Source organism: Salmo salar, chromosome ssa27 (assembly GCF_905237065.1).
Source record: "Salmo salar chromosome ssa27, Ssal_v3.1, whole genome shotgun sequence".
Taxonomy (NCBI): domain Eukaryota; kingdom Metazoa; phylum Chordata; class Actinopteri; order Salmoniformes; family Salmonidae; genus Salmo; species Salmo salar.
This window is the reverse complement of record NC_059468.1, coordinates 28,086,726-28,107,485: the sequence shown is the minus strand read 5'-3', so window position 1 is coordinate 28,107,485 and position 20,760 is coordinate 28,086,726. Positions and strand designations below refer to the sequence as shown.

Sequence of the window (20,760 nt, the reverse complement as noted above, 5' to 3'; positions counted from 1 at the left end):
TGAATCTCCAAATCAGACAAACATTGTGCATCTTAAACTGTGGACATTAAATGAAGGGGATGAATATATTGAACTGGTTTAATAGATGTTGAACTCATTTTAGATGTTACAACACCCTCTACAGGGCTGATAAGCACATCTGGTGAGGCATCCAAAAGCCAACTACACTGAATACAAATAAAACGCAATAAGATTTGAGTTACAGTTCATAAGGAAATTAGTCAACTGAAATAAATAAATTAGGCCCTAAACTACGGATTTCACATGACTGGGAAAACAAATATGCATCTGTTAGTCAGATTTAAAAAAAAAAAAAAAAGTAGTGGTGGATTAGAAAACCAGTCAGTATCTGGTGTGACCACCGTTTGCCTCATGCAGCGTGACATCTCCTTAGCATCGAGTTGATCAGGTTGTTTGTGGCATGTTGTCCCGCTGTTCAATGGCTGTGCAAAGTAGCTTTTTATTGGCGGGAACATGCTGTCGAAGACCTCAATTCAGATCCGAAACATACACAATGGTGACATGTCTGGTGAGTATGCAGGCCATGGAGGAACTGGGACATGTTCAGCTTTCAGGAATTGTGTACAGATCCTTGCATTATCATGCTGAAACATGTGATGGCGACAGATGAATGGCACGACAATGGGCCTCAGGATCTGATCACAGCATCTCTGCATTCAAATTGTCGGGGAAAAAAATGCAACTGCTCATAGCTTCTGCATGCCCATCCCATAACTCCACCATGGGGTACTCTTCACAACGCTGACATCAGCAAATCACTGACCCATGACACAAAACTAGGTCTGCCTGTTACAGTTGAAACCAGGATTTAGCCGTGAAAAGCACACTTCAGCGTGCCATCGAAGGTGAGCATTTTCCCACTGACATCCGTTATGACGCCGAACTGCAGTCAGGTCGAGACCCTGGTGATAACGAGCACGCAGATGAGCTTCCCGGGGACTTTTTGACAGTTGGTGCAGAAATTCTTTGGTTGTGCCAACCCAGTTTGATCAGCTGGATGTGGTCCTGGGCTGGCGTGGTTACACGTAGTCTGCGGTTGTGAGGCCGGTTGGATGTACTGCCAAATTCTCTAAAACCATGTTGGCGGCTCTGGACATTCCTGCAGTAGCACGTCAATTGCATGCTCTCAACTTGAGGCATCTGTGGCATTGTGTTGTGTGACAAAATGACACATTTTAGAGTGGCCTTTAGTCCCTAGCACAAGGTGCACCTGTGTAATGATCATGGTTTAATTAGCTTCTTGATATGCCACACCTGTCAGGTGGATGGATTATCTTTGCAAAGGAGAAACGCTCCCTAACAGGGATGTGCACAAATTGAGAAATAGGCTTTGTGCATATTGAACATTTCTGGGATCTTTTATTTCAGCTCATAGGACCAACACTTTACAGGCGTTTATATTTTTGTTCAGTATAGATCACTCATAACAGAAGACATCTAGGCCAGAGAATGGTGGGAGGAGCTATAAGAGGACAGGCTCATTGTCATGGCTGGAATCGAGTCAAATGTGGTTTCCATGTGTTTGATACCATTGCAGCCATTAAAATAAGTCTGTCCTACAGCACTTCCCACCAGCCTCTTCTAAGCCTACTGAAGTTAATGCTGAAGGAAAGCCCAGGGATAACCTTAACAAGAAACCAAAGCACATTTCAACAAAAATTACTTGGACATTCCAGGATTTCAAAGGGCACCTACCACTAAGTCAATAAACCATCAAGTTAGTTCTTAAAAATAAAACATTTGATACTTGGAATACTTAAGATTTAACAAATCTTTTTTTTTTTTTTTTTTAAGTGAGCCTATACAACACTCAGCCTCCCTTGCTAACCTTAGAGCAGTTAAATCGTGCAAATATTATTTTTTAAGTATAATTTAAGAATCTTTCCCAGTATGATTGCAGGTAAACTGATTCCCATAAAAGGAACAAAATGTAAGGCACAAGTTAGACTTCAAGAATGAGATACTGCATTAAGACAACGTTCGGTTTTGGACATTCACTAGCAACACCAGTCGGGCCGCAATAGAGGGTAGGTCAATATAATAAAACATCCTTTAAGAAAACATAGCTCAGTAATTTTAAAAAGACGGATGGGGACGCAGAGAGAATTCCAACAGAACCACATAAATATACCTTTCTACGCCACCAGTTAATCAGAGGTTTGAGAAGCGCATCAAGAACAGTAGCAAACAGTCTTTTGAGTGGTTTCCCAGACAAAGATTAAGCCTAACCCTGGACTAAAAAGAACTTAAAGCAGAATCTCCATTTAGCATGCAGGACTAGGCTTAATCTTTGTCTGGGAAACAGCCCCTTTGTGCGCGTGTGTGTGGAAGTGGTGTGTCAGGGCTCCGTGTGTTCCTGGTCACACGACGACTCTGACAGACCGCTGAAGAATCCCTCATCCCAGATGCGAATGTTGCTGTCAGAATTTTCACAGGTGCTGCAGTCAAAGGGTAGAGGGCTGGGGCTCTGGGGGACCCCCGAGTCATGGCTTGACGTGGTGCTGGTGAGGCTGAAAGCACAGAATAAAAAGGGCAGAGGTCATGTCGGCTTGCATCATTTCTCCAACAGCAGCTGATATCAAATCATGCATTTTTTCATAGACAATCTCTGTTGTGAGTCAATCAATGGATGTCATTGAAAAACAGTCTCAAGCTAAAATTTAGGACAAAATCTGTAGCTTCTTGATATGCCACACCTGTTAGGTGTGGCATACCGTACTCTTACCTTTCGCAGTCTGAGTTGAAGTACACCTTGCTGCCCTTCTCTATGGGGAAGCGTGTGCGGTGACAGTCGGTACACATCTGGATGGCCTGTGCCACTGTGTAGCGTGTCTGGCCCAAGACACATGCCTCCATCTTGGTCATGCTCAGCTGGGACTGGAGGAACAGGTGCACTCTACTGTCAGACAGCAGCAGGGGGTCCTGGACGATACTGGGGACGAGGAGACAAAGATTAATTTGTTGGCTAATTAAAGAACAGTCAAGAAAACTATCAGTAGATACATGCAACTATCAAGAACACCATACAAGCCGTATTTTCAGTTTGTAACCTGGAGCATTGATTACGTCAAAAACAAAGTGTGGTAGGAGATTAAGTGAATTGTTAGTCTAAGCTCTGGTACCCTATGCCAAAGCTCTATGACAGGAGAAACTAGGCGAGAATGAGATCAACATTGTAATCATCAGAACATAAATGGCTTCTGTTTCAAGTGGAGTGGAGGAAATTAATGAAGTTGCTGGTAAAAGCCACTGGATGGCGTTTGGTGCCATAAATCCATGGATATAACCTCTTATACAGGGCAAGCAGAGGCTTTATAAAACAAATGTCATACTGGAGGAAAATCTGAATTCATGTGATTAGCAATTAAATTCATTCATTTGGGATAACAATATCCCCAAAAAATTATTCCTAATGTACAAAAAGGGATCTACACCACAGATTGCTATGGACTGACCAGTAGTGCTGAGTAACTAACCAGTGGTGTAAAGTACTTAAGTAGTACATGAAAGTATTTTTACTTTCACTTTTTTTGGTATCAGTACTTTATTTTACAACTCTATACATTCTACCCTGACACCTAAAAGTGCATTACAGTTTGAATGCTTAGCAGGACAGAAATGGTTCAATTCACACATAAGATAACATTCCTGGTCATCTACTGGCTCTGATCTAACACGTTTTGTTTGTAAATTATGTTGTTAAGTGTTGCATGCCCCTTGCTTCGCCGTAAATGTAAAAAACAAGAAAGTGGTGCCGTGTGGTTTGCTTAATAAAGGAATTTGAAATGATTTACACTTTTGATACTTAAGTACTTTTTATCAATTACATTTACTTTTGATACTTAAGTATATTTTAAACCAAATACTTTGACTTACTCAAGTAGTATTTTACTGGGTGACTTTGACTTTGTCATTTTCTATTAATGCATCTTTACTTTTACTTAAGTATGATAATGGGTATTTGCCACCACTGCAACTAACCGACATTTCATTTTTGGGTTATTAAACTAATTGACTAACGTCAGTTCAATTACTTGAATTCCATTTAGTTTATTTGTGAGGCCAATGCCGTTTCGAGAGAGATATCAAGTTAGGGGCTGTGGGACACACGCCTGAAGGGAGTTGTAGTTTTCATTAAGCAAATATTCAACCTAATTCAGCGTAGAAACATGGTAACTAACTACAATGACCATAACCCATTTGAACCCGATCTAACATCACTGGAGAGACCTGAAAATAGCTGTGCAGCGACACTCCCCATCCAAGCTGAGAGCTTGAGGGGATCTGCAGAATAGAATGGGAGAAACTCAAACATAGGTGTGCCAAACTTGTAGCGTCATACCCAAGAAGACTCGAGGCTGTAGTCGCTGCCAAAGATGCTTCATCAAAGTACTGATTAAAGGGTTTGAATACTTATGCAAATGTGATTTCCGATTATTTTTAATACATTTGCAAAAATGTAAAAACAGGTTTTTGCTTTGTCATTATGGGGTATTGTGTGTAGATTGATGAGGGAAACCATTTAATCAATTTTAGAGTAAGGCTGTAAAGTAACAAAATGTGGATACAGTCAATGCTCTGAATACTTTCAGAATGCACTGTATAGATGTTAGCTTGTCTGGCTGGCTGCTACTGCCTGAGATGAGATGGTGACTTTAAGGAATGAAAAGTAATAAAGTAATCAAATAAAAACTAAATCATATTATTAAGTTATAGTTCATAATTTTTGGCTCCATTTCCATTAGAAAGCGCAAATCATTGTAATGTCAATGCATTTTTTTTTTTAAATCGAACCTTAAATCAAAAGCTGTGATTTTTTTAAATCTAACCCAAACGACTTCCAAAAGCACTAATTGTTCATCAGTATTGACCAGACGACCACTTGAGGTAGGAAAACATCTGACAGTGACTTTGGTTGCATCAGACCCATAGATGGGCTGTGTCTGGATCATCCCGTCAAGCCTTTTGAACATGCTAAACCTGGCAGCCATTCATAAGGCTGAGGAGAGGAATAAACAAGGACACTCACATCTCTAGAAACTGCCGCAGGCCATTCATCCTCTGGTTGACCTTGTAGGGGTTTTTCAGACTGAAGAAAGGGTTCCAGGGAGGCAGTTTGGGCAACTCTCTGGAAAGGGACAACAGTGGCTTTCAATGTGGCACTGTCATAGGAGGCCACCTTTCCAACAAGTCTGCCCTGCTAGAGCTGCACCTGTCAACAGTAAGTGCTGTTATTGTGAAGTGGAAACGTCTAGGAGCAACAACGGCTCAGCTGCGAAGTGGTAGGCCACAAGCTCACAGAACAGGAACGCCGAGTGCTGAAGAGCATCTATCCTGAGTTGCAACACTCACTACAGAGTTCCAAACTGCCTCTGGAAGCAACGTCAGCACAATAACTGTTCGCTGTGAGCTTCATGAAATGGGTTTCCATGGCCAAGCAGCCGCACACAAGCCTAAGATCACCATGCACAATACCGAGCATTGGTTGGAGTTGTGTAAAGCTTGCCACCATTGAATTTTGGAAATACATTCTCTGGAGTGATGAATCAGGAGAATACTACCTGCCCCAATGCAGTGCAAACTGTAAAGTTTGGTTGAGGAATAATGTTCTGGGGCTGTTTTTCATGGTTGGGGCAAGGCCCCTTAGTTCCAGTGAAGGGGAAATCTTAACGCTACAGCATACAATGACATTCTAGACAATTCTGTGCCTCCAACTTTGTGGCAGCATGACAATGCCCCCATGCACAAAGCGAGGTCCATACAGAAATCGTTTGTCAAGATCAGTGTGGAAGAACTTCACTGGCCTGCACAGAGCCCTGACATCAACCCCATCGAATGAATTGGAACGCCGACTGCGAGCCAGGCCTAATTGCGCAACATCAGTGACAGACCTCACTAACGCTCGTGGCCGAATGGGAGCAAGTCCACAGTAATGTTTCTGCACTAGTGAAGAGCCTTCCCAGAAGAGTGGAGGATGTTATAGCAGCAAAAGGGCGATCAACTGCATATTAATGCTCATGATTTTGGAAAGATTCGACGAGCAGGTGTCCACATACACTACATGACCAAAAGTATGAAGTCAACCCCTGGAAAGACAAGTGCATACATCATTGCAGGAGTGATCAAATGATGTAGTGAAGTGGGCCTGCAGTGAACTATCACTATGGATTATACATACATGAGCATAGTGTTGTCCTGCAGACGCTGCCGGAGCCAAACAAACTCACTGTATCGCCTCCGCACACAGGAAGTCTTCTTCCTAAAACACATGCTATTGGTCTTAACACAGGAGGGTGGTAAATCATATTAGCAGAGGGTTTATAGCCAATATTACCCCACTTCAGATTGTCATGAAGTTAGAGGTTACCAAAAAATACACAGCTTCCTCAATCTCTCAGAAGCTGAAGATGTTAATGTTTAATGATGTTCATCAAGTGAAGCGTGCAGTAGTACTACTCACATGTAAATAGATCTCATAGTCAATGTGCGTGTGCCAGAAGTCATCTTTGTGGAATTGTGGCTCCTGGACCCAAACACTGACAAACTCCTGCAAAAGAAAGAACAGTGTTCAAAGGGGAAGTGTGTGGCATGAGTGTGGTAATTTCTTTGCTCAAGAGCAATGAAGTCACAGGAGAGGAAATATTTCAGCTGAAATGTTACCCAACCTCTGTCATCCAAGTGTGATGATTTTTTATTTATTTGTGCTTTTCTATAAACCAATTCCTGTGTTCATGCAAGTGACTGAACGAATCCTCACTATCAGTATCTGCAATTTGGCAGCACGCCCAGAACCTCGTTTAGAGAAAGGAATCTGTTTCAACGTCCCAGCTTAAAGAAAACTTGAGGTATTGGTTGGTCACATGAATATAGCAAACATTATGAATGATAAGCTAAATCATGCAAATATAACTTGTTAGTATTTAAGGGAACTAACGGGACTGCCATGTTAGAGCTCACTTCAGACCGGTACTTTATGCATTGAAGTTTGGCTGACCTCCAGCTTGCTGACAAAGAGTATTAATTTAAGACTTAGTGTGCGGTGTAATAATTTTCACAACAAGGAAAAACTAAACAGTATAGGCAAAAATACACTAATTTAGTGTGAGGTTTAATAGAGAATGAATGTTGACCAGCTCTGCCTTCGTCCTTGACAACTACAGCATGTGCAGGCTTTCCAGACCAGCACTAAAACCCAATAAGGAGTATTAGCGCTGGGGCAAGAACTAAAGTCAGCACATCCTATAGGTCTCCATGAGCAGGATTAGGGAGTCATGACAGGTCTATCACTCACCTGTTTCATTAGACTGTCAATCTCCATCGTAGACTGGAATCTGGGGGAGATGGGACAGGACAGAACTTCAGTCAATTGGCAAACTGGCAAGAATGAGGTTATATGCTTCTCTAGTAACAGTGTTTCTACAGTTATTTTGCGTAAAACCACACTTTTTTTTAAAGGCAATGTTTGGCCAAACACCTTCTCTGGCACACAGAAAGCCTAACCAACCCATTCAAATTCTCCTCTAAACTAGGGCTGGGAATTTCCAGGTATCTCGTGATACGATATTGGGACACTTAGGTGGCGATACAATATGTATGGCGATTCAATTGAAAATTGAAGTACCAAACATATAGCTCAATACATGTCTACTGCAGAGAGACAATAGAAATGAGTTGATCTGTCAGGGAAATAAAACTGAATTATTGGCTCACCATTTAAATAAAGAATGAAAACAAGCTACAGGATGAAAAATACCAGTTTTAGAGCAGGTACAGCCGACTAGCGCTAACTAACACTAACAGAAAATATATTGTTACTTGTCAAAAATAATATCGCAATGTGCAAGAGATTTTTCACCCATCCCTACTATAAACCAGGCCACAGAGTCAACAGCTGTTGATTCTCCTTCAAATCTACATGCACCTGGATAAACCACATTCATATGCCAGAATCATTTGTCAACTTCCTGTATTCAACACAATACATCCTGATATTCTGTTGCAAACTTGCAACCATGGACGCCAATGTGTGTCTCAAGTCAGTTGGTTCTCACCAGTCGGGTCAGAAGAGTGCTGTTCAATGCGAACACATCAGACCCACAAACCAGCAATACAGGTGTACCCCATGGCAGTGTCCTTTTGCCAGTTCTGTTCACCCTCTACACCAACAATTGTACCCCTATAACAATCAGGATGTGCAACAGTAAAATATGCTGATTTAATAGGTGACAATAAGGGATCATCGCTTTCACCTGATCAGTCTACGGCACAGTCTCCCAAAGTCGGTCCTTGGGCCAACCCTGGGTGCACGTTTTGGTTTTTGCTGTAGCACAACACAGCTATTCAAATAACCAACTCATTATCAAGCTTTGATAATGTGAATCAGCTGTGTAGTGCTAGGGAAAAAACCTAAAACGTGCACCAAGGGAGGCCCTAGGACCGAGTTTGGGAAACCTTGGTCTATGGCACAGAAAGAGCATGTTTCGCAAAAATGTAATGTTCAGTCAATTGAGTTCTATTCGCAGGCTACAGTCAAATGTTTAACGTGTGCAATGATGTGCCAAAGGAATCTGTGATTTGAGTGCATTATAAGGTAAATCAGAATAAGCAGCCTCAGTATTTGCAGCCGTTAAGTGATATGTCTAGGTGCCGATCCGTCAGTATTGTGTAACTAATGTTAGGGAAAGATTAATGGAGAAAGCTGATCAGAGAGCAGCGCTACCTTTATTTTGAACTATCAGTAGCAAAAAAAATATGATCCAGCGACGCACTCACAGAACGTTCTCACCGCGTGGTGTTTTCGGGAAACATGTTACGTCTTCGGCTGTTGTAGGACAGATGCATTGTTAAAAATGGTTCCATTGCCATCAGGAAACCGGGCCCAGATCCACAGACACCATTTCAATTTGCTCTTTGTATTAAACTATGGCACTATACTTGACTCTAACCTCACCTAGACACCTAACACAGAAGTTCAGAGGACAACTACAGTACCAGTCAAAAGTTGACACACCTACTCATTTTACAGATGCACAAGCGAGAGCATCCTGTCGGGCTGCATCACAGCCTGGTACGGCATCTGCACCGCAATCAACCGCAAGGCTCTCCAGAGGGTGGTGCGGTCGGCACAACGCATCACCCGGGGCAAACTACCTGCCCTCCATGACACCTACAGCACTAAATGTCACAGGAAGGACAAAAAGAGCAAGGACAACCACCTGAACCACTGCCTGTTCACCCCGCTACCATCCAGAAGGCGAGGTCAGTACAGGTGCATCAAAGCTGGGACCAAGAGACTGAAAAACAGCTCTCAAGGCCAAACAGCAATCACCAACTCAGAGGCTGCTTCCTACATAGAGATGTCGTTGGCTACTTTAACAGATCACTAGTCACTTCATACAATGCACTCTAAATAATGTTAAAATACCTTACTCATATCACATGTATATACAGCATTTTATACCATCTATTACACCTTGCCGCTCAGCCATCCAAATACAGTTGAAGTCGGAAGTTTACATACACTTAGGTTGGAGTCATTAAAACTCATTTGTTAACAAGAAATGTGGCGTGGTTGACAAACTAAAGTTTTTGCAAGTCCGTTAGGACATTACTTTGTGCATGACACAAGTAGAAACTTCTGATAGGCTAATTGATATCATTTGAGTCAATTGGAGGTGTACCTGTGGATGTATTAAGGCCTACCTTCCAACTCAGTGCCTCTTTGCTTGACAGCATGGGAAAATCAAAAGAAATCAGAAAAACAATTATAGACCTCAACAAGTCTGGTTCATCCTTGGGAGCAATTTCCAAACGCCTTTAGGTACCACGTTCATCTGTACAAACAATAGTACGCAAGTATAACACCATGGGACCACGCAGCCGTCATACCGCTCAGGAAGGAGACACATTGTCTCCTAGAGAGGAACGTACTTTAGTGCGAAGTGCAAATCAATCCCAGAACAACAGCAAAGGACCTTGTGAAGATGCTGGAGGAAACAGGTACAAGTATCTATATCCGCAGTAAAACGAGTACTATATCGACATAACCTGAAAGGCCGCTCTGCAAGGAAGGAGCCACTGCTCCAAAACCACCATAAAAAAAGCCAGAATACGGTTGGCAACTGCACATGTGGACAAAGATGATACTTTGAAGAAATGTCCTCTGGTCAGATGAAACAAAAATAGAACTGTTTGGCCATAATGGCCATCATTATGTTAGGAGGAAAAAAAGGGGAAGCTCGCAAGCCGAAGAACACCATCCCAACCGTGAAGCACGGGGGTGGCAGCATCATGTTGTGCTTTGCTGCAGGAGGGGCTGGTGCACTTCACAAAATAGATGGCTTCATGAGGAGGGAAAATTGTGTGGATATATTGAAGCAACATCTCAAGACATCAGTCAGGAAGTTAAAGCTTGGTCGCAAATGGGTCTTCCAAAGTTGTGGCAAAATGGCTTAAGAACAACAAAGTCAAGGTATTGGAGTGGCCATCACAAAGCCCTGACCTCAATCCCAGAGAAAATTTGTGTGCAGAACTGAAAAAGCGTGTGCAAGCAAGGAGGCCTGCAAACCTGACTCAGTTACACCAGCTCTGTCAGGAGGAATGTGCCAGAATTCACCCAACTTATTGTGGGAAGCTTGTGGAAAGGCTACCCGAAACATTTGACCCAAGTTAAATGTAAAGGCAATGCTACCAAATACTAATTGAGTGTATGTAAACTTCTGACCCACTGGGAATGTGGTGAAAGAAATAAATCACTCCACTATTATAGCCCTCACCCTTGAGAGCCGGGCTCATCGCTGGACATGGCAGAACACTGACATTCCTGTCTTGCAGGAAATCAGCCATACTGCTCGTTCTGTGCGTGGTGGCATTGTCATGCTGGAGGATCATGTCAAGATGAGCCTGCAGGAAGGGTACCACATGAGGATGTCTTCCCTGTAACGCACAGCGTTGGGATTGCCTGCAATGACAGCAAGCTCAGTCCCATGATGCTGTGACACACCACCCCAGACCATGACGGACCCTCCACCTCGATCCCGCTCCAGAGTACAGGCCTCGGTGTAAGGTTCATTCCGTCGACAAGCGCGAATCCGACCATCATCCCTGGTGAGACAAAACCGCGACTCAGTGACGAGCACTTTTTGCCAGTCCTGTCTGGTCCAGTGACGGTGGGTTTGTGCCCATAGGAGACGTTGTTGCCATGTGAGGACCTGCCTTACAAGCCCTCAGTCCAGCCTCTCTCAGCCTATTGCTGACAGTCTGAGCACTGATGGAGGGATTGTGCGTTCCTGGTGTAACTCAAGCAGTTGTTGCCATCCTGTACCGGTCCCGCAGGTGTGATGTTCAGATGTACCGATCCTGTGCAGGTGTTACACGTGGTCTGCCACTGCAAGGACGATCAGCTGTCCGTCCTGTCTCCCCGTAGTGCCATCTCACAGTACGGACATTGCAATTTATTTCCCTGGCCACATCTGCAGTCCTCATGCCTCCTTGCAGCATACCTAAGGCCCGTTCACACAGATGAGCAGGGACCCTGGGCATCTTTCTTTTGGTGTTTTTCTAGAGTCAGTAGAAAGGCCTCTTTGGTGTCCTACGTTTTCATAACTGAGACCTTAATTGCCTACCGTCTGTAAGCTGTTAGTGTCTTAATGACCGTTTCACAGGTGCATGTTCAATAATTGTTTATGGTTCATTGAACAAGCGTGGGAAATGGTGTTTAAACCCTTTACAATGAAGATCTGTGAAGTTATTTGGATTTTCAAACTCTTTGAAAGACAAGGTCCTAAAAAAGGGATGTTTCTTTTTTTGCTGAGTTTACAATGTAGAATAGTAAAGACATCAAAACTAAGAAATAACATCTGGAATCATGTAGTAAACAAAGAATTTGACTAATCAAAATATTTTAGATTCTTCAAAGTAGCCACCGTTTGCAAACTCTTGGCACTCTCAACCAGCTGAGTTCCCACATATGCTGAGCACTTGTTGGCTGCTTTCCCTTCAGTCTGTGGTCCGACTCATTCCAAACCATGTCAATTTGGTTGAGGTCCGGTGATTGTGGAGGCCAGATCGGCTGCAGCACTCCAATCTCCTTGGTCAAATAGCCCTTCCACAGCCTGGAGGTGTGTTTCAGGTCATTATCCTTTTGAAAAACAAAATGATAGTTCCACTAAGTGGAAACAAGATGGGATGGTGTATCACTGCAGAATGCTGTGGTAGCCATGCTGTTTAAGTGTGCCTTGAATTCAAAAAATAAAAAACACTGACAGTGTCCCCAGCAAAGCATCATCACACCTCCATGGTGAGAACCACACATGCGGAGAGCCGTTCACCTACTCTGCGTCACAAAGACACGGCGGTTGGAACCAAAAATCGCAAATTAGGACTCAGACCAGAAGGACAGACTTCCACCAGTCTATTGTCCATTGTTCATGTTTCTTGGCCCAAGCAAGTCTCTTCTTATTGGTGTCCTTTAGTAGTGGTTTCCTTGCAGCAATTCAACCTTGAAGACCTGATTCACACAGTCTCCTCTGAACAGTTGATGTTGAGATGTGTCTTACTTGAACTCTGAAACATTGGGCTGCAATTTCTGAGACTGGTAACTAATGAACTTATCCTCTGCAGCAGAGCCAACTCTGGGTCTTCCTTTCCTGTGGCGGTCCTCATGAGAGCAAGTTTCATCATAGCACTTGGCGGTTTTTGCGACTGCACTGAAATGTTCCAGATTAAGACATGAAGGTCAGTCAAAGTAATGGACTGTCGTTTCTCTTTGCTTATTTGAGTTGTTCTTGCCATAATATGGACTTGGTTATTCACCAAATAGGGCTCTCTTCTGTATATCACCCCTACCTTGTCACAACAACTGAAACGCACTAAGGAAAGAAATTCCACAAATGAACAAGGCACACCTGTTAATTGAAATGCATTCCAGGTGACTACCTCATGAAGATGGTTGACAGAATCACAAGAGTGCAAACCTGGCAAGTAAAATCAGTGGTGTTTGTTTGGTTAGCATGGAAGCACGGGCGGGGTTAAGGATTGCCACCGACCGCACACCCCCACTCAACCGTCAGGCCGCCGATACGCATTGACTACATCCCACAGTGACCGTACGCACATATACCAACCAGAAGCCATGGATTACAGACAACATCTGCACAGAGCTAAAAGGCTAGAGCTCCCGCTGTCAAGGAGCGGGACACTAACAAGAAATCCTGCTACGCTCTCTGATGAATCACCAAAAACAGGTAAAGCCTCAATACAGGACTAAGATCAAAAATCCTCCTACACCGGTTCTGATGCTTGATGTGGCAGGGCTTGCAAACTACCACAGTTTACAAAAAGGGAAACCCAGCCACTAGCTGCACCAGTGACGCGAGCCTACCAGCCTCTATGCTCGCGTTGAGGCAAGCAACACTGAACCATCCGTGAGTGTACCAGCTGTTCTGGAAGACTTATCACGCTCTCCGTACCCGATGTAAGTAAGACCTTTAAATAGGTTATCATTCACAAAGCCAGAATACCAGGATGCGTACTCTGCGCATGCGCTGACCAGCTAGCAAGTGTCTTCACTGACATTGTCAACCTCCCTGACCAAGTCTGTTATACCTACGTGTTTCAAGACCATAGTCCCTGTTCCCAAGAATACCAAAGTAAGCTGTGTAAATTACTAAAATCGCCGTAGCGCTCACATCTGTAGTCAAGAAACGCTTAAAAAACAAAAGGCACCATCATCCCAGACACTTTGGAACCACTCCAATTCGCATACCGCCCCAACAGATAACGCACTCTACACTGCCCCTTCCCACTCAGTGTTCTACACCATAATGCCCTCCAAGCTCATCACTAAGCTTGGTACCCTGGGACTGAACACCTCCCTCTGCAAGTGGATCCTGGACTTCCTAATGGGCTGCCCCCAGGTTATGAGGGTCAGCCTGGCAGATGGGTTGTTGCCCCCTTCTGAGTGTGTGCTTTATCCTCCTCCTGTACTCCATGTTCACCTATGACTGCGTGGCCGCGCACAACACCAACGTCATTACGTTTGACAACACGGCAGTGATATAGGCCTGACAACCAACGATGAGACAGACCTGGCAGTGTTGACAACCTCTCCCTCAATGTCAGCAAGACAAAGCAGCTGATCGTGGTCTAGAGGAATTTTATTAGTCACATGTGCTAGGGCTGGGCGATATGTCGATATAAAAAAATATCGATATATTTTAAATGTGATATGAAATTTGACCATTTCGCATATATCGATATAGTTCAAATTTGCGCTTTGATCCTTGCTCCAAGCAAGCTGCAGACCCGGAGCTCTCTGCGCTGCTCCCCGCCCCTCCTCTTTCATGCACAGAGGGGGGAGGGGCAGGAACAGACACTTCAACAAACATGGAGGAAGCAACAGCGTCTGCGGAGCGTTTTGAGGAGGAATTGGTTAGTAAAAGAAAAAGCATTGGCTCAGTAATTTGGAGAGGGTTCGGATTCAAAGTATCAGATGAGCAACAAAATCACGTTATATGTAGGCAGTGCCATAAAAAAAAGTTACAGCCAGGGGTGGAAGCACTACAAATATTTTTCACCACCTAAAACAGTGGCACAAACTGCAATACGAAGAGTGTGTGAAACTGCGCGCTGCAGAAGCCCCAGCCGCAAGCCGTCGACAACCCGAAAAAGCTCCAGCCCCGAAACAAAGCTCACGGCAAACTTCATTTTCCCGCAGTGTGCCTAATGTCTACCTCAAGACAGCATTACTGTTTATCAAAGTAAAAAAAGAGGGGGAAAATCTTTGAGTTGATAGTCTGTTTCTTGTGCAACATGTTGAGGCTGTTCAGATAAGAAATTGAGTTAACAAAAAGCAAATGGTAATCTCAGGCTGATGTTTAAAAAACATTCTCAAACTGAGCACTTTATTTATATATAATTGCTGCCCTTACTAGGGTTTGTCAAATTTTATAATGTTCGTTATTTGCATCTGTGGATTTGTTAGAAAGGAGAAGAAATCTGTAATTTGATTTTAATAAGCCATTTAAAGTTGTCAAACTAAAAAAAAGTTGACTTCTCATACATTTTTATTTAAATGTGCACCTATTGGAGCTTTGATTTCAAAAAAGGTACTCCTGTTAGAACAGTGTTTATGTTTACATGTTATTGGTATTTGAACAGCTGAGCATTTAATCTGAACCAGGTGAAGAGCCCTGTTTATCATTTATTCATTTGATTTTTCAACTGTTCACTGAAATAGCTGCTTTCAATAAAACTACTTGAGACATGTCATATCTGGCTTTGACTGAACATTTGCTCTCACTTTGCGGAAAAAAAAAAATAGGGAATATATATATATATCTTATATCGATCTTCAGCCTAAATATAGTCGGGATATGACTTTTGGTCCATATCGCCCAGCCCTAACATGTGCCAAACACTACAGTGAAATACATACTTACGAGCCCCTAACCAACAGTGCAGTTTCCAAAAAAATAGGGAGAAGAATAAGAGATAAAACTACTAAAGAGCAGCAGTAAAAAACGTTTTTAAATACATACACAGGGGGTGCCGGTACAGAGTCAATGTGTGGGGGCACCGGTTAGTTGAGGTACATGTAGGTAGAGTTATTAAAGTGACTATGCATAGAAGACAACAGTGGAGAGGGGAGGGGCAATGTAAATAGTCTGGGAAGCCATTTGACTAGATGGTCAGGAGTCTTATGGCTTGGGGGTAGAAGCTGTTTAGAAGCCTCTTGGACCTAGACTTGGCGCTCCGGTACCGCTTGCCGTGCAGTAGCAGAGAGAACAGTCTATGACTAGGGTGGCTGGAGTCGATTTAGGGCCTTCCTCTGACACCGCCTGGTATAGAAATCCTGGATGGCAGGGAACTTGGCCCCAGTATGTACTGGGCTGTACGCACTACCCTCTGTAGTGCCTTGCGGTCAGAGGCTGAGCAGTTGCCATACCAGGCAGTGATGCAACCAGTTAGGATGCTCTCGATGGTGCAGCTGTAGAACCTTTTGAGGATCTGAGGATTCATGCTAAATCTTTTATGTCTCCTGAGGGGGAGCGGCTGGTAGACAGTGTCCTTTGCCCCAGCCTGTCAGGCACCATTTTCCCACAGTTCTGTAAATGACATTGAGGGCAAAGTATAACACTTATTCCCCTTTGACACATGCAAAAGAGCCACAAGTATGACTACGTCACAGTCGGCAGGAGGGGGGGGCAGTTCATGCAGGAACCAATGGGATGCTCAGGGGGGCTCGAATTGTGGGCTGCATTTGCACAAATTAATCCTGATCCCATAACCCTCACAGCTATGCTCCAATCACAAGGATTAACCAAATATTGGAACTAATTCTCACCACCAAACACGTAAATATCCAGTTGCTAAGCAAGTTTGTCTAGAGGAAACCAGTGTCAAAAGAAGCTAGCTCACGTCTAAATTCTCTAATTAAATATACTGCAATTCCAACCTCTGCTTTGATTTTAAGCCTCAAATCTTGCCTAGCTAACTGTTTACTTTGTTAGAATTCTAATTAAATTTGAGGCTACATGTCACGGAACATTTTATTTCCAACAGTCAACTTCACAATAAATCCAGCTGCATATCCATGGTTTGCACCCGTCACAACGTTGCCCTTGTTATCAATGCCGCAGCCATATTGATGCGCAAAAGTAGAACATGGGCTAATGACTCATTTAAATGACACTATAGAGGCTTGGGAATACGATGACATTACTAAAGTAGGCACATATTTGGTAAGAAACAACTTCGCCATCATGTTGTGAAATTTACTTTAGATGGCAATGTTTTCATTAGCTAGCAAAGTTAATCAAATAGCTAGCAATGCTTGTATTGTAAGCATTTCACCATAAATCCACACCAGTTGTTTACAAAGCATGTGACAAAGATTGTTATTTCATCCCAAGTATACCAAACCGCCAGACCCCAGAAATCGTTCACCCCCACCATAAATCTGAACTATATGAAATGTAAATTTATCCGATCCACAGTTTGTGAAACTGCTCATGATTTACATTGTTGAATGTATACTGCTCAAAAAAATTAAGGGAACACTTAAACAACACATCCTAGATCTGAATGAAAGAAATAATCTTATTAAATAATTTTTTCTTTACATAGTTGAATGTGCTGACAACAAAAATCACAAAAAGAATCAATGGAAATCCAATTAATCAACCCATGGAGGTCTGGATTTGGAGTCACACTCAAAATTAAAGAGGAAAACCACACTACAGGCTGATCCAACTTTGATGTAATGTCCTTAAAACAAGTCAAAATGAGGCTCAGTAGTGTGTGGCCTCCACGTGCCTGTATGACCTCCCTACAACACCTGGGCATGCTCCTGATGAGGTGGCGGATGATCTCCTGAGGGATCTCCTCCCAGGCCTGGACTAAAGCATCCGCCAACTCCTGGACAGTCTGTGGTGCAGTCTGTTGGTGGATGGAGCGAGACATGATGTCCCAGATGTGCTCAATTGGATTCAGGTCTAGGGAACGGGCGGGCCAGTCCATAGCATCAATGCCTTCTTCTTGCAGGAACTGCTGACACACTCCAGCCACATGAGGTCTAGCATTGTCTTGCATTAGGAGGAACCCAGGGCCAACCGCACCAGAATATTGTCTCACAAGGGGTCTGAGGATCTCACCTTGGTACCTAATGGCAGTCAGGCTACCTCTGGCGAGCACATGGAGGGCTGTGCGGCCCCCCAAAGAAATTCCACCCCATGACTGACCCACCGCCAAACCGGTCATGCTGGAGGATGTTGCAGGCAGCAGAACGTTCTCCACGGCGTCTCCAGACTCTGTCAGACTGTCACATATGCTCAGTGTGAACCTGCTTTCATCTGTGAAGAGCACAGGGCGCCAGTGGCGAATTTGCCAATCTTGGTGTTCTCTGGCAAATGCCAAACGTCCTGCACGGTGTTGGGCTGTAAGCACAACCCCCACCTGTGGACGTCGGGCCCTCATGGAGTCTGTTTCTGACCGTTTGAGCAGTCACATGCACATTTGTGGCCTGCTGGAGGTCATTTTGCAGGGCTCTGGCAGTGCTTCTCCTGCTCCTCCTTGCACAAAGGCGGAGGTAGCGGTCCTGCTGCTGGGTTGTTGCCCTCCTACGGCCTCCTCCACGTCTCCTGATGTACTCGCCTGTCTCCTGGTAGCGCCTCCATGCTCTGGACACTACGCTGACAGACACAGCAAACCTTCTTGCCACAGCTCGCATTGATGTGCCATCCTGGATGAGCTGCACTACCTGAGCCACGTGTGGGTTGTAGACTCCGTCTCATGCTACCACTAGAGTGAAAGCACCGCCAGCATTCAAAAGTGACCAAAACATCAGCTAGGAAGCATAGGAACTGAGAAGTGGTCTGTGGTCCCCACCTGCAGAACCACTCCTTTATTGGGGGTGTCTTGCTAATTGCCTATAATTTCCACCTGTTGTCTATTCCATTCGCACAACAGCATGTGAAATGTATTGTCAATCAGTGTTGCTTCCTAAGTGGACAGTTTGATTTCACAGAAGTGTGATTGACTTGGAGTTACATTGTGTTGTTTAAGTGTTCCCTTTATTTTTTTGAGCAGTGTATTTATGCACTATATGTGGGGATGTTGTGTTATGTTTGAGATTGGAGAAAAATTTCCCAAAAGGGACAGTGTTCAACCAAAGACACCCAACAGCGCAGACCAGGCATATTTTGTCACAACAGCAAACCTCAACTGCTTAGAGAAGAACTTAAAAAGTAAACGCTCATGTGGCACCCTACTAAAGTGACCCTACTACACATTGCAAAATATACCAGCACGCCTCTCCACAGGTAAACAATGGGGGGAGCTCAGCGGTCCAAGTGCAGAGGGTATTTCAGAGCTAGCGTTTGACAACGGAGTACACTGCCCAGCCTTACATAATTAGGAGATAGTCATGATTAAAATGGTGTCCAATTTAAAAAAAATCTACACACAGCGAGATTTGGCAAAATACAGACATACTTATATTTTCCTATAGGAAACAATGAGACAACCTCAGAGTTCCATGAGTAATTGTTGTTTACATTTCAGCTAGCAGCAACGTGGGCAGGTCTCATTTCCAACAATAGCAAAGCAGGCATTGTGACGTAGAACAATAGGCTGGGAATAGAAAGTTCAGAAGGCGAGATGGTGCCACAGTGACCAATAGCACTAATAGCTGGCAGGGAGGGGGGAATTCCCTAAGGCCTGTTTTTTCATGATCACTTAAACTACATCAAGCAGCTGGGATATAACATATTAGGAAACTGGGCTACATGCCAGATGAAATTAACTACCTTTTATCAGAAATAAACATTTTTAAAAATGTAATGTGTTCAGCCAAGCTTAGGTTGACCCCAAAAGGCTAGGGCCAGCTCTGACTACATGTGTGGGTATGGATTTGAAGATCCTTGAACCACTGCAGCCCCTCATGAGTTCCTTTTGAGGCCCCTAGGCTGAAACGAAATTGAGGAAGCCGAGAGATTAGACCGCCTGCAATAAATACATTTTGCAAACAGAGACAAAATGGTCACGCTCTTGAAATACAGAACAATACTGAGAAATGGTGATTGCATTCCACAGGTTTGTTTGGCATTTGAACCGTTGCAAACGCACCAGAGTCAATATAGTAAACTTTACTTTTTCACAACATTAAAAGCATGTTTATCTCTAATAAAAGGCATAGTAAGTCTACGTGTTTTACCTTTGGTATCGCTTTATTTATCCTTTCGGCTGGTAATTCGTTAGTGCCGCATGAGCAGGATATTCTTCGCTGACTGCTCTGTTTCGTGGGTCTGACGACTGCAGTTTGATTGAATATGATAATGATGCGCGCGCTCTGTTTCCTTTGGTACGTGCACGCTCCTGGTCTGAAATCGTGTGATTTTTTTTGACCTGTTAAAACTGGTGTACAACCAAACCTCGCATTAAAAATAATAAATGAAACAATTATTTGACTGCGCTATAGGAGCGGATGTGTCTTTCTTTGCTGACTTCCCCCCACAGACAGCATGTATTGTTTACTGGTAAAATAACCGCTGAATAGCTGACTTTAGTCAGTTTTAGTTCCAGTGCACACCTGCCCCTAATCGCAATTAGCGGCTAGTACCTGGCAAGGCGATTGGCAATATTGGGTGCATCTCAATAGTCAGCTTGCTTCCCCCCTTGTATTATTTTCCATCATTAAGGACAACTTTTCTGTTAAAATAACGATTTATCAACGATCATATGCAGACAAAAATAAGAAAATGGATGAGAGCAAATCCCCCTCATAAATTTCTGTCATATCGCTGCAATCTATCTGTCCTGTATTTTCAGATCAGTGCAGCTGAAGAAAACACATTAAAGGAAAGGAGCCAGGAAGAGGAAGCCATTTAGACTATTGAGGCCTCTTATGACAACCACAAGACTTGGATGTAGGCTATAGAAGTACATGTTGACTCTGATCCGTATAACTTAATCTATGGCTGTCCCACGGAGATCCTATTAAATTACGAGAGGGGCTACTCTCTTGCCGGACAGTCTTTATTTCGCCCGGTGGGCGGTGCCATACGTCGCAGTGGGCGTGGGATTCTAAGTGAACTACTGTCCAATGCGCGTCCTCGTTCAACCAAGAACCTCAGCCTGGGACATTTTCATAACTTCTTCGTCGACATCACTATGGTATGTTTATCATTGTCAGCTTCATATTATTACATCATTTTGCTTTAGGCTATTTGAACTAAGGAT

At 43.6% G+C, this 20,760-nt stretch overlaps 1 protein-coding gene across 3 annotated transcripts; it reads right to left on the bottom strand.

Moving 5' to 3' along the window:
• Positions 1-1,354: 1,354 nt before the first annotated feature.
• On the bottom strand, positions 1,355-20,052 carry LOC106588844 (sorting nexin-10B). 3 transcript variants are annotated; one of them, XM_045709779.1, is made up of 8 exons: positions 19,736-20,052; positions 19,329-19,487; positions 7,313-7,352; positions 6,482-6,568; positions 6,200-6,300; positions 5,051-5,149; positions 2,747-2,953; positions 1,355-2,531 (listed from the first exon to the last, which is right to left on the bottom strand). In XM_045709779.1, the coding sequence occupies exons 2-8, from the start codon at positions 19,346-19,348 to the stop codon at positions 2,360-2,362; spliced, it is 726 nt and encodes a 241-aa protein (XP_045565735.1). In that variant the 5' UTR covers positions 19,349-19,487; positions 19,736-20,052; the 3' UTR covers positions 1,355-2,359. The 3 variants fall into 3 exon arrangements, with proteins under 3 accessions (XP_045565735.1, XP_014033799.1, XP_014033800.1); XM_014178324.2 differs by lacking the exon at positions 19,329-19,487 and having other exon boundaries at positions 19,736-20,051; XM_014178325.2 differs by lacking the exons at positions 19,329-19,487; positions 19,736-20,052 and having other exon boundaries at positions 6,200-6,280; positions 7,313-7,358.
• Between the last annotated feature and the right edge of the window lie 708 nt (positions 20,053-20,760).